At 52.0% G+C, this 13,163-nt stretch overlaps 1 protein-coding gene across 3 annotated transcripts in view; it reads right to left on the bottom strand.

Annotated features, from left to right (window-relative positions):
- Nucleotides 1-13,163, bottom strand: part of GSAP (gamma-secretase activating protein) — a 62,706-nt gene that overhangs the window by 19,378 nt on the left and 30,165 nt on the right. For all 3 annotated transcript variants that reach the window (XM_032969685.2, XM_076073412.1, XM_076073411.1), the window contains exons 15-20: nt 12,415-12,489; nt 11,769-11,861; nt 7,858-8,132; nt 5,454-5,520; nt 1,581-1,669; nt 541-606 (exon numbers count right to left, since the gene is read on the bottom strand). In XM_032969685.2, the coding sequence (XP_032825576.2) occupies nt 541-606; nt 1,581-1,669; nt 5,454-5,520; nt 7,858-8,132; nt 11,769-11,861; nt 12,415-12,489 (665 nt within the window). The remainder of the gene's footprint in view (nt 1-540; nt 607-1,580; nt 1,670-5,453; nt 5,521-7,857; nt 8,133-11,768; nt 11,862-12,414; nt 12,490-13,163) is intronic.

Genomic DNA, 13,163 nt, shown 5'->3' with positions numbered 1-13,163 from the left:
TAGCCCATTCCAGCCTTGTGTAGGTCTACAATCTTGTCCCTGACATCCTTGGAGAGCTCTTTGGTCTTGGCCATGGTGGAGAGTTTGGAATCTGATTGATTGATTGCTTCTGTGGACAGGTGTCTTTTATACAGGTAACAAGCTGAGATTAGGAGCACTCCCTTTAAGAGTGTGCTCCTAATCTCAGCTCGTTACCTGTATAAAAGACACCTGGGAGCCAGAAATCTTTCTGATTGAGAGGGGGTCAAATACTTATTTCCCTCATTAAAATGCAAATCAATTTATAACATGTTTGACATGCGTCCTTCTGGATTTTGTTGTTGTTATTCTGTCTCTCACTGTTCAAATAAACCTACCATTAAAATTATAGACTGATCATTTCTTTGTCAGTGGGCAAACGTACAAAATCAGCAGGGGATCAGATACTCTTTTCCCTCGCTGTACGTGCGTACAATTTAACCATCGCTGTTTTGTACACATCCCATCAGCCACGCGTTCACGGCAACGAGCGATCGGGGGGAGCCGCGTGGGGGTCCGAACCTTGTGCTTGAGAGCGTTCGCGACGTCGGGAATCTTCTCCTGCGTCGCCGTGAGTCCAGGAATTTCCTAGAGGCACGACGTCACCATCACCACCACTTCTTCATTAAAACATTCCACCTCTGGAAAACCCTTGGAGATGGAACAGCTCCTTCGCTAGGGGCTGCGCGACCGCAACGCGCAAAGCCAACGCGGAATGACGCACGCACAATCTTGAAGATGAGCGAGGTGGTGAGCGAAGTGGTGAGGTGGTGAGCGAGATGGTGAGCGAGGTGGTGAGTGAGGTGGAGAGCGAGGTGGTGAGTGAGGTGGAGAGCGAGGTGGTGAGTGAGGTGGAGAGCGAGGTGGTGAGTGAGTTGGTGAGCGAGGTGGCGAGGTGACGAGTGAGGTGGTGAGTGAGGTGGTGAGTGAGGTGGTGATCGAGGTGGTGAGCGAGGAGGCGAGTGAGGTGGCGAGCGAGGTGGCGAGCGAGGTGGAGGGCGAGGTGACGAGTGAGGTGGCGAGTGAGGTGGCGAACATGGTGGCGAGCGAGGTGGCGAGGTGGCGAGTGAGGTGGTGAGGTGGTGAGTGAGGTGGTGAGTGAGGTGGCGAGCGAGGTAGCGAGCGAGTAAGTTTGCGGCGAAGGTGAGTGGCAGGTGAGCGAGTAGGCGGGTGAGAACAGTGGTCGAGCTGACGAGCGAGCAGGTGAGCGAGAAGGTGAGGGACCGGGCGGGTAGGCAGGAGAGCGAGGAGGTGAGCAAGGAGGTGAGGGACCGGGCGGGTAGGCAGGAGAGCGAGGAGGTGAGCAAGGAGGTGAGGGACCGGGCGGGTAGGCAGGAGAGTGAGGAGGTGAGCAAGGAGGTGAGGGACCGGGCGGGTAGGCAGGAGAGCGAGGAGGTGAGCAAGGAGGTGAGGGACCGGGCGGGTAGGCAGGAGAGCGAGCAGGTGAGCAAGGAGGTGAGCAAGGAGGTGAGCAAGGAGGTGAGCGAGGAGGTGAGCGAGGAGGTGAGCGAGGAGGTGAGCGAGGAGGTGAGCGAGGAGGTGAGCGAGCCACCGGGCCTCACCTCGGTCCACGTGGTGAGCGCCGTGCACGGCAGGAAGGGGATCGCGTCCGCGGCTCCTTCCCTCACCGACATCTCCCCCAGCACAGATGCTGCGCAGAGACACACACACATAGACACACGCTGAGACACACACACACATAGAGACACACAAACACACAGAGACACACAAACACACAGAGACACACATAGACACACAGAGACACACAAACACACAGAGACACACAAACACACAGAGACACACAAACACACAGAGACACACACACAGAGACACACACAGAGACACACACACATAGACACACGCTGAGACACACACACACATAGAGAGACACACACACATAGAGACACACACACAGACACACACACACACATAGAGACACACAAACACACAGAGACACACAAACACACACAGAGACACACACAGAGACACACACACAGAGACACACAAACACATAGAGACACACACACAGAGACACACACACAGAGACACACAAACACACAGAGACACACAAACAGAGACACACAAACACAAAGAGACACACAGAGACACAAACACACAGAGACACACAAACACACAGAGACACACAAGCACACAGAGACACACACACACAGAGACACACAAACACACAGAGACACACAACACAGAGACACACAAACACACAGAGACACACAAACAGAGACACACAAACACACAGAGACACACAAACACACAGAGACACGCAAACACAAGAGACACACAAACAGAGACACATAAACACACAGAGACACACAAACAGAGACACACAGACACACAGAGACACACAAACACACAGAGACACACAAACAGAGACACACAAACACACAGAGACACACAAACACACAGAGACACACAAACAGAGACACAAACACACAGAGACACACAAACACACAGAGACACACAAACACACAGAGACACAAAAACAGAGACACACAAACACACAGAGACACACAAACACACAGAGACACACAAACACACACAAACACACAAACACGCAGAGACACACAAACACACAAAGACACACAAACACACTGAGACACAAACAGAGACACACAAACACACAAAGACACACAAACACACAGAGACACACAAACACACAGAGACACACAAACACACAGAGACACACAAACACACAGAGACACACAAACACAGAGACACACAAACACACAGAGACACACAAACACAGAGACACACAAACACACAGAGACACACAAACACATAGAGACACACAAACACACAGAGACACACAAACAGAGACACAAACCCACAGAGCCACACAAACAGAGACACACAAACACACAGAGACACACAAACACACAGAGACACACAAACACACAGAAACACACAAACAGAGACACACAAACACAGAGACACACAAACAGAGACACACAGACACACAGAGACACACAAACACACAGAGACACACAAACACACAGAGACACACAAACACACATAGCCACACAAACACACAGAGACACACAAACACACATAGACACACAAACAGAGACACACAAACAGAGACACATAAACATACAGAGACACACAAACAGAGAAACACAGAACAACAGAGACACACAAACACACAGAGACACACAAACAGAGACACACAAACACACAGAGACACACAAACACACAGAGACACACAAACAGAGACACAAACACACAGAGACACACAAACACGCAGAGACACACAAACAGAGACACACAAACACACAGAGACACACAAACACACAGAGACACACAAACACACAGAGACACACAGAGACACACAAACACACAGAGACACACAAACACACAGACACACAAACAGAGACACACAAACACACAGAGACACACAAACACACAGAGACACACAAACACACAGAGACACACAAACACACAGAGACACACAAACACACAGAGACACACAAACACAGAGACACACAAACACACAGAGACACACAAACACAGAGACACACAAACACACAGAGACACACAAACACATAGAGACACACAAACAGAGACACACAAACACACAGAGACACACAAACAGAGACACAAACCCACAGAGACACACAAACAGAGACACACAAACACAGAGAGACACACAAACACACAGAGACACACAAACACACAGAGACACACAAACAGAGACACACAAACACAGAGACACACAAACAGAGACACACAAACACACAGAGACACACAAACACACAGAGACACACAAACACACAGAGACACACAGAGACACACAAACACACAGACACACACACAGACACACAAACACACAGACACACACAGAGACACACAAACACACAGACACACACAGAGACACACAAACACACAGAGACACACAAACACACAGAGACACACAAACACACAGACACAAAACAAAGACAAACATCCCCCGTATAGCCTTAACAGACTGTAGGGGCAAGTGCTGTTAGCGAGCACCTATGAAGGCCGGAACGGTACACGAGGGGGTGGGTGGCCAGCACCACGCCCGACCGCCTTTGTCTCCGTAGTGGCAATGTTTACACACCGCACCAGGTACTCATTTGAGGCTGAGTCGACCTAGGGGAGGCCCGGGACCGGTTCAGATAATTGTCACTGGTGTTGGCCGTGAGCGGGAATTGAACCCGGGTCGCCAGGTTCATAGCGCAGCGCGCTAACCGCTACATTAACGCTCCCCACACAGAGACACACAAACACACAGACACACACAGAGACACACAAACACACAGAAAAACACAGACACACAGAGACACACAAACACAGAGACACACAAACACACAGAGACACACAAACAGAGACACACAAACACACAGAGACACACAAACACACAGAGACACACAAGCACACAGAGACACACACACACAGAGACACACAAACACACAGAGACACACAACACAGAGACACACAAACACACAGAGACACACAAACAGAGACACACAAACACACAGAGACACACAAACACACAGAGACACACAAACACACATAGCCACACAAACACACAGAGACACACAAACAGAGACACACAAACACAGAGCCACACAAACACTCAGAGACACACAAACACTCAGAGACACACAAACACACAGAGACACACAAACACACAGAGACACACAAACACACAGAGACACACAGAGACACACAAACACACAGACACACACAGAGACACACAAACACACAGAGACACACAAACACACAGAGACACACAAACACACATACACAAAACAAAGACAAAGACAAACATCCCCCGTATAGCCTTAACAGACTGTAGGGGCAAGTGCTGTTAGCGAGCACCTATGAAGGCCGGAACGGTACACGAGGGGGTGGGTGGCCAGCACCACGCCCGACCGCCTTTGTCTCCGTAGTGGCAATGTTTACACACCGCACCAGGTACTCATTTGAGGCTGAGTCGACCTAGGGGAGGCCCGGGACCGGTTCAGATAATTGTCACTGGTGTTGGCCGTGAGCGGGAATTGAACCCGGGTCGCCAGGTTCATAGCGCAGCGCGCTAACCGCTACACTACCGCTCCCCACACAGAGACACACAAACACACAGACACACACAGAGACACACAAACACACAGAGACACACAAACACACAGGAGCGTCGTCTCCGCTCCGGTCCCGCGTGGTTTTCCCCATCGTGGACCGTCGCCTTTCTCTCGGGGCGACTACCGAGTGGGGCACACGACGACCTGCGACTTTGCAGCGGCAGTTCATTGCGACCCGCCGCTTACACGCCGTTGGAGAAGGGTCACCGCCCGAAACGTCGCCCGTCGCATACTTTGCTTTGCGGCCGTCCCGGCATGCGCGTGGCCGTGGAGGGTGCCCAGGCGGTGCGAGGGCACCGAGGGCCCGCGGCGACTCACCGACGAGAAACTCCTGCAGGAGGTGCGTGGACGGCTCGCGACAGCTCCTGCACAGGAAGCGCAGGGCCTGCGCGGAGACAGGGATCGACGCGCGCTCCGCCCGCTCGTTCCAACACTGCTCACCCACCCGCTCGGACGTAGCCAACCGTGGGGTGATCGGAGGTGCGGGGGAAGGGCAACAAGCTAACGCCGCTAACAACAGTTCTAAGGAAATGAGATTTTAATTTGAGATGATTAAAAAGTGCATCGCATCATGTGTCTTCATAATTTCAGAAGAGCATTCCAGACGGCTGCGTCATCAACGTCACAACCATGAGTGAGGGAGGGAGTGAGGGAGGGAGGGAGTGCGTGAGTGAGCGAGTGAGGGAGGGAAGGAGGGAGGGAGTGATTACAATGAGGGAAAAAAGTATTTGATCCACTGCTGATTTTGTACATTTGCCCACTGACAAAGAAATGATCAGTCTATAATTTTAATGGTAGGTTTATTTGAACAGTGAGAGACAGAATAACAACAAAAAATCCAGATAAACGCATGTAAAAAATGCTATAAATAGATTTGCATTTTAATGAGGGAAATAAGTATTTGACCCCTCTCAATCAGAAAGATTTCTGGCTCCCAGGTGTCTTTTATACAGGTAACGAGCTGAGATTAGGAGCACACTCTTAAAGGGAGTGCTCCTAATCTCAGCTTGTTACCTGTATAAAAGACACCTGTCCACAGAAGCAATCAATCAATCAGATTCCAAACTCTCCACCATGGCCAAGACCAAAGAGCTCTCCAAGGATGTCAGGGACAAGATTGTAGACCTACACAAGCCTGGAAGGTGACAACAGTTGGTGCGATTATTCGCAAATGGAAGAAACACAAAAGAACTGTTAATCTCCCTCGGCCTGGGGCTCCATGCAAGATCTCACCTCGTGGAGTTGCAATGATCATGAGAACGGTGAGGAATCAGCCCAGAATTACACGGGAGGAACTTGTCAATGATCTGAAGGCAGCTGGGACCATAGTCACCAAGAAAACAATTGGTAACACACTACGCCGTGAAGGACTGAAATCCTGTAGCGCCGGCAAGGTTCCCCTGCTCAAGAAAGCACGTATACATGCCCGTCTGAAGTTTGCCAATGAACATATGAATGATTCAGAGGACAACTGGGCGAAAGTGTTGTGGTTAGATGAGACCAAAATGGAGCTCTTTGGCATCAACTCAACTCGCTGTGTTTGGAGGAGGAGGAATGCTGCCTATGACCCCAAGAACACCATCCCCACCGTCAAACATGGAGGTGGAAACATTATGCTTTGGGGGTGTTTTTCTGCTAAGGGGACAGGACAACTTCACCGCATCAAAGGGACGATGGACGGGGCCATGTACTGTCAAATCTTGGGTGAGAACCTCCTTCCCTCAGACAGGGAATTGAAAATGGGTCGTGGATCGGAATTTCAGCATGACAATGACCCAAAACACACGGCCAAGGCGACAAAGGAGTGGCTCAAGAAGAAGCACATTAAGGTCCTGGAGTGGCCTAGCCAGTCTCCAGACCTTAATCCCATAGAAAATCTGTGGAGGGAGCTGAAGGTTCGAGTTTCCAAACGTCAGCCTCGAAACCTTAATGACTTGGAAAAGATCTGCAAAGAGGAGTGGGACAAAATCCCTCCTGAGATGTGTGAAAACCTGGTGGCCAACTACAAGAAATGTCTGACCTCTGTGATTGCCAACAAGGGTTTTGCCACCAAGTACTAAGTCATGTTTTGCAAAGGGGTCAAATACTTATTTCCCTCATTAAAATGCAAATCAATTTATAACATTTTTGACATGCGTTTTTCTGGATTTTGTTGTTGTTATTCTGTCTATCACTGTTCAAATAAACCTACCATTAAAATTATAGACTGATCATTTCTTTGTCAGTGGGCAAATGTACAAAATCAGCAGGGGATCAAATACTTTTTTCCCTCACTGTAAGTGAGTGAGTGAGCAAGTGAGCGAGTGAGTGAGTGAGCGAGGGAGTGACTGAGTGCGGGAGTGACTGAGTGAGTGAGGGAGCGAGCGAGTGAGTGAGTGAGCGAGGGAGTGACTGAGTGAGTGAGTGAGGGAGTGACTGAGTGAGTGAGGGAGTGACTGAGGGACTGAGTGAATGAGGGAGCGAGTGACTGAGTGAGTGACTGAGTGAGGGAGTGACTGAGTGAGGGAGCTTGTGAGTGAGGGAGTGAGGGAGCGAGTGAGTGAGCGAGGGAGTGAGGGAGCGAGCGAGGGAGTGACTGAGCGAGGGAGCGAACGAGGGAGTGACTGAGCGAGGGAGCGAGCGAGGGAGTGACTGAGCGAGGGAGTGACTGAGCGAGGGAGTGAGCGAGCGAGCGAGTGAGGGAGTGAGCGAGCAATGGAGTGAGGCAAGGCCCGTGCCCGACCTGCTCCTTGGCTCCGTGGCGCTCCCCGGACGCCAGGGCAGCGTGCAGGGCGGCCATGCGGTGGCCGCTCCGCCGGCAGCGGCGCAGCGTGGCCCCCAGCTGCGGGGCGGAAGCGGTGGTGGTGGCGGCGGTGGCGGCGGCGGTGGTGGCGGTGGTGGCGTGGCGTGCGCCCAGCCGGTGCAGCGTCCCCGCCGAGCGGCTAGTGTAGAGGTCTCCCAGCGTGCGCAGGTCGGGCGCCGTCACAAAGTTGCGCAGAAACGTGGAGAGGTCGCGGCCTGGCCCGGAGCGGGGCGGGGGGGGAGCGGAGAGTTGGCAAGAAGCTCGCTCACAACAACAACAACAATGCCATTCGCCACGAAGCGGCGGTGATGTCACCACAGCGCTTGTGCCAGGCCACGTGCACGTTGAGGCCACGCTGACAGGAGGTCGTGGGGCAGACCCAGGTGTCACGGGTTGACTGACTGAGATGACCGAGATGACTGAGATGGAGATGAGCGAGATGACTGAGATGAGTGAGATGAGTGAGCTGAGTGAGATGACTGAGATGAGTCAGATGAGTGAGATGACTGAGAAGAGTCAGATGACTGAGATGAGTCAGATGAGTGAGATGACTGAGATGAGTGAGATGAGTGAGATGACTGAGATGACTGAGATGGAGATGAGTGAGATGAGTGAGATGAGTGAGATGACTGAGATGAGTGAGATGACTGAGATGACTGAGATGACTGAGATGAGTGAGATGAGTCAGATGAGTGAGATGACTGAGATGAGTGAGATGACTGAGATGGAGATGACTGAGATGACTGAGATGAGTGAGATGACTGAGATGAGTGAGATGACTGAGATGAGTGAGATGGCTGAGGTGACTGAGACGAGTGAGATGGCTGAGATGAGCGAGATGACTGAGATGAGTGAGATGACCGAGATGAGTGAGATGACTGAGATGACTGAGATGAGTGAAATGAGTGAGATGAGTGAAATGACTGAGATGACTGAGATGATTGAGATGACTGAGATGAGTGAGATGACTGAGATGACTGAGATGAGTGAGTTGAGTGAGATGACTGAGATGAGTGAGATGACTGAGATGAGTGAGATGGCTGAGGTGACTGAGATGACTGAGATGACTGAGATGACTGAGATGAGTGAGATGACTGAGATGAGTGAGATGAGTGAGATGAGTGAGATGACTGAGATGAGTGAAATGAGTGAGATGACTGAGATGAGTGAGATGACTGAGATGACTGAGATGACTGAAATGACTGAGATGGAGATGAGTGAGATGAGTGAGATGACTGAGATGACTGAGATGAGTGAGCTGAGTGAGATGACTGAGATGAGTGAGATGACTGAGATGACTGAGATGAGTGAGATGGCTGAGATGATTGAGATTAGTAAGATGAGTGAGATGAGTGAGATGAGTGAGATGACTGAGATGAGTGAGATGACTGAGATGAATGAGATGAGTGAGATGAGTGAGATGACTGAGATGAGTGAGATGACTGAGATGACTGAGATGACTGAGATGAGTGAGATGACTGAGATGAGCGAAATGACTGAGATGAGTGAGATGACTGAGGTGACTGAGATGAGTGAGATGACTGAGATGAGTGAGATGACTGAGATGAGTGAGATGAGCGAGATGACTGAGATGACTGAGATGAGTGAGATGACTGAGATGAGTGAGATGAGTGAGATGAGTGAGATGACTGAGATGAGTGAAATGAGTGAGATGAGTGAGATGAGTGAGATGACTGAGATGACTGAGATGACGGAAATGACTGAGATGGAGATGAGTGAGATGAGTGAGATGACTGAGATGACTGAGATGAGTGAGCTGAGTGAGATGACTGAGATGAGTGAGATGACTGAGATGACTGAGATGAGTGAGATGGCTGAGATGATTGAGATTAGTAAGATGAGTGAGATGAGTGAGATGAGTGAGATGAATGAGATGACTGAGATGAGTGAGATGAGTGAGATGAGTGAGATGAGTGAGATGACTGAGATGAATGAGATGACTGAGATGAGTGAGATGACTGAGATGAGTGAGATGAGTGAGATGACTGAGATGACTGAGATGAATGAGATGAGTGAGATGAGTGAGTTGACTGAGATGGCTTGAGATGACTGAGATGAGTGAGATGAGTGAGATGACTGAGATGACTGAGATGACCGAGATGACTGAGATGAGTGAGATGACTGAGATGACTGAGATGAGTGAGATGAGTGAGATGACTGAGATGACTGAGATGACCGAGATGACTGAGATGACTGAGATGACTGAGATGACCGAGATGACTGAGATGAGTGAGATGACTGAGATGACTGAGATGACCGAGATGACTGAGATGAGTGGCTCGCTAACGCAACCCCCACCACCCATCGTGCACCACACAGCGGTGGGCATGAGAAGGCAGGCAAAGGCAGAGCCTTGCCCGTGTAGCCTCAACAACAACAGGAGGCTGTCGCGGCAAGTGCTGCGAGCGATCACCTATGAAGGCCGGCAAGCACGCCCGGCTGCCCCGCGTCGCGAGCGACGATGTAGACGCGAGCACAAGGTGCTCAATTTAGGTTGAGTCGACCAAGCGGAGGCCCAGGACCGGCTCCGATCGTCGTCACTCGTGGACATCTGCGAAAAAGAGCTTCGTAGCTCGTCGGATTTCTCCAGGATAAATAAATAATTCTGATTGCCGACTCCTCTCAAGAGTCCGTCACCGATGTGCGGTGGCCGCGAGCGGGGATTTAAACTGCCGGGGCTCCCCCAATTCACCGGCACGCTCACCGGCACGCTCACCGGCACGCTCACCTGGGACACTCACCGGGAACGCTCACCGGCACGCTCACCGTCACGCTCACCATCACGCTCACCGGCACGCTCACCGGGGACGCTCACCGGGCACGCTCACCGGCACGCTCACCGCCACGCTCACCGGGAACGCTCACCGGCACGCTCACCGTCACGCTCACCGGGAACGCTCACCGGCACGCTCACCGGCATGCTCACCGGCACGCTCACCGGCACGCTCACCGTCACGCTCACCGGGGACGCTCACCGGCACGCTCACCGTCACGCTCACCGGCACGCTCACCAGCACACTCACCGGCACGCTCACCGGGGAGGCTCACCGGCACGTTCACCGGTACCCTCACCGGCACGCTCACCGGCACGCTCACGGGGACGGTCACTGGCACGAGCGTGACTCGCCGTCGCGTCAAATCAAACCGAACTTTACCTTGCATAGCACAATTCGTGCAAGGAATGCAATGCAAAGTGCCTCACGGGACACATTAAAGGCGAATGACGCAATTTAAACACCAGTGCGATAAATACACGAAAAAAGACGTGACATAATGAACTAAAAGTTCCATGCAAAGAATAATAAGCACACAATCAGGGCATCCTAATTAAAGTCCAATCTAAAAAAGGAACGTGTTTTGATACATATTCTTAGTTTTTTCGGTAAAGTCACGTTGAAGAGAAACAACAAAATAACAAAATATATATAAAACAATAAAAATTCTCACGACGTTTCGACCATAACTCAAACGGTCATCATCAGGTGTGATGATGATGACCGTTTGAGTTATGGTCGAAACGTCGTGAGAATTTTTATTGTTTTATATATATTTTGTTATTTTGTTGTTTCTCTTCAACGTGACTTTACCGAAAAAACTAAGAATATGTGTTTTGATACGTCGTTGAAAAACATTCCCTCATTCTAACGCCCTCAGATCTTGGGGCAGAGCCGTTCCAAAGGCGAGGGCCGCAGAAGCTAACGGCGGCCTCCTGGCGCCCGGCCACGCCGTGCAACGCGACGATGTCTCTGTTCCACCTCGTGAAACCGGAACGCGGCGGGGGAGGGAGGAGGGGGTGAGAAGTCCTCGGCTCCACGAGCAGCCCGGGGCACCTTCGAGGAAGAGGCTGTGGCAGGGCAGCCAGGGGTGGTCCACGTTGACGAGATGCAGGAATCTCCCCGGCAGGCTCACGGCCACAAACCCATCTGTGGGGTGGCGCGCAAATACAGGGCACGGTTGCACTCTCTCAAAACCATCGCCACCACCGTCACAGCCGCCGCCACCACCACCACCACCACCGCCGCCACCACCACCACCACCGCCACCACCACCACCAGCACTACCGCCACCACTGGCACCATGACCAACTCGACCAGATGACAATGAGGTGTGCGCGTGTGTGTGCGTGTGTGCGTGTGTGCGCGTGTGTGGGCGTGTGTGTGCGTGTGTTGTGTGCGTGTGTGTGTGTATGTGTGCGCGTGTGTGTGCGTGTGTGCGTGTGTGTATGTGTGTGCGTGTGTGTGCGTGTGTGTATGTGTGTGCGTGTGTGCGTGTGTGCATGTGTGTGCGTGCATGTGTGTGCGTGTGTGTGTATGTGTGTGCGTGTGTGTGCGTGTGTGTATGTGTGTGCGTGTGTGTATGTGTGTGCGTGTGTGTGCGTATGTGTGCGTGTGTGTATGTGTGTGCGTGTGTGTGCGTGTGTGTGCGTGTGTGTATGTGTGTGTGTGTGCGTGTGTGTGTGCGTGTGTGGTGGCACACCGAGGGGTGTGAAGAGCAGCAGTTCCCGCTGGAAAGCCACGGAGCCGGCATCAACCTCGAACCCAAACGAGTATCCTGCACACAAAGACAAAGATCCCCCATGTTGCATTTGTAGTTTTCTACAGATTGTAGGGGCAAGTGCTGTTAGCGAGCAGCACCTATGAAGGCCGGCACGGCACACGAGGGGGTGGGTGGCCAACTCCACACCAGGCGGCCTTTGTCTCCCCAGTGGCGATGTTTACACATCCTACCAGGTACTCATTTGAGGCTGAGTCGACCTAGGGGAGGCCCACGACCGGTTCAAATCATTGTCACTGGTTTTGGCCGTGAGCGGAAATCGAACCCGGATCACAGCTCCCCACACGAGCGAATACGTACGGACGTACACAACACACGCACACACGCACACACACATGCACGCACAAACACACACGCGCACGCACGCACACACACACGCACGCACAAACACACATGCGCACGCACGCACACACACGCACGCACACACACACACGCACAACAACAACAACAACCGCCATTCGCCACTAAATGGCGGTGACGTCACCACGACGCTTGTGCCAGGCCATGTGCACCTTGAGGCCACGTGAAGTGTCGAACGCCCGCTGGCAGGAGGTCACGGGGCAGACCAAGGTGCCACGCGTCGACTGACTGGGATGACTGGCTGGTGCACCACCTGTGCCCCCTACTGTGCCAACCTACAGTGCTTTAGCCACCCGGCGCTCCGCTCGTTG

This window comes from Petromyzon marinus, chromosome 42, assembly GCF_048934315.1.
Source record: "Petromyzon marinus isolate PM22_M1 ecotype Great Lakes invasive population chromosome 42, UKy_Petmar_22M1.pri1.0, whole genome shotgun sequence".
In the NCBI taxonomy this organism is placed as follows: Eukaryota; Metazoa; Chordata; class Hyperoartia; order Petromyzontiformes; family Petromyzontidae; genus Petromyzon; species Petromyzon marinus.
The sequence above is the reverse complement of the archived record's forward strand: the minus strand, read 5'-3'. Positions and strand labels throughout refer to the sequence as shown.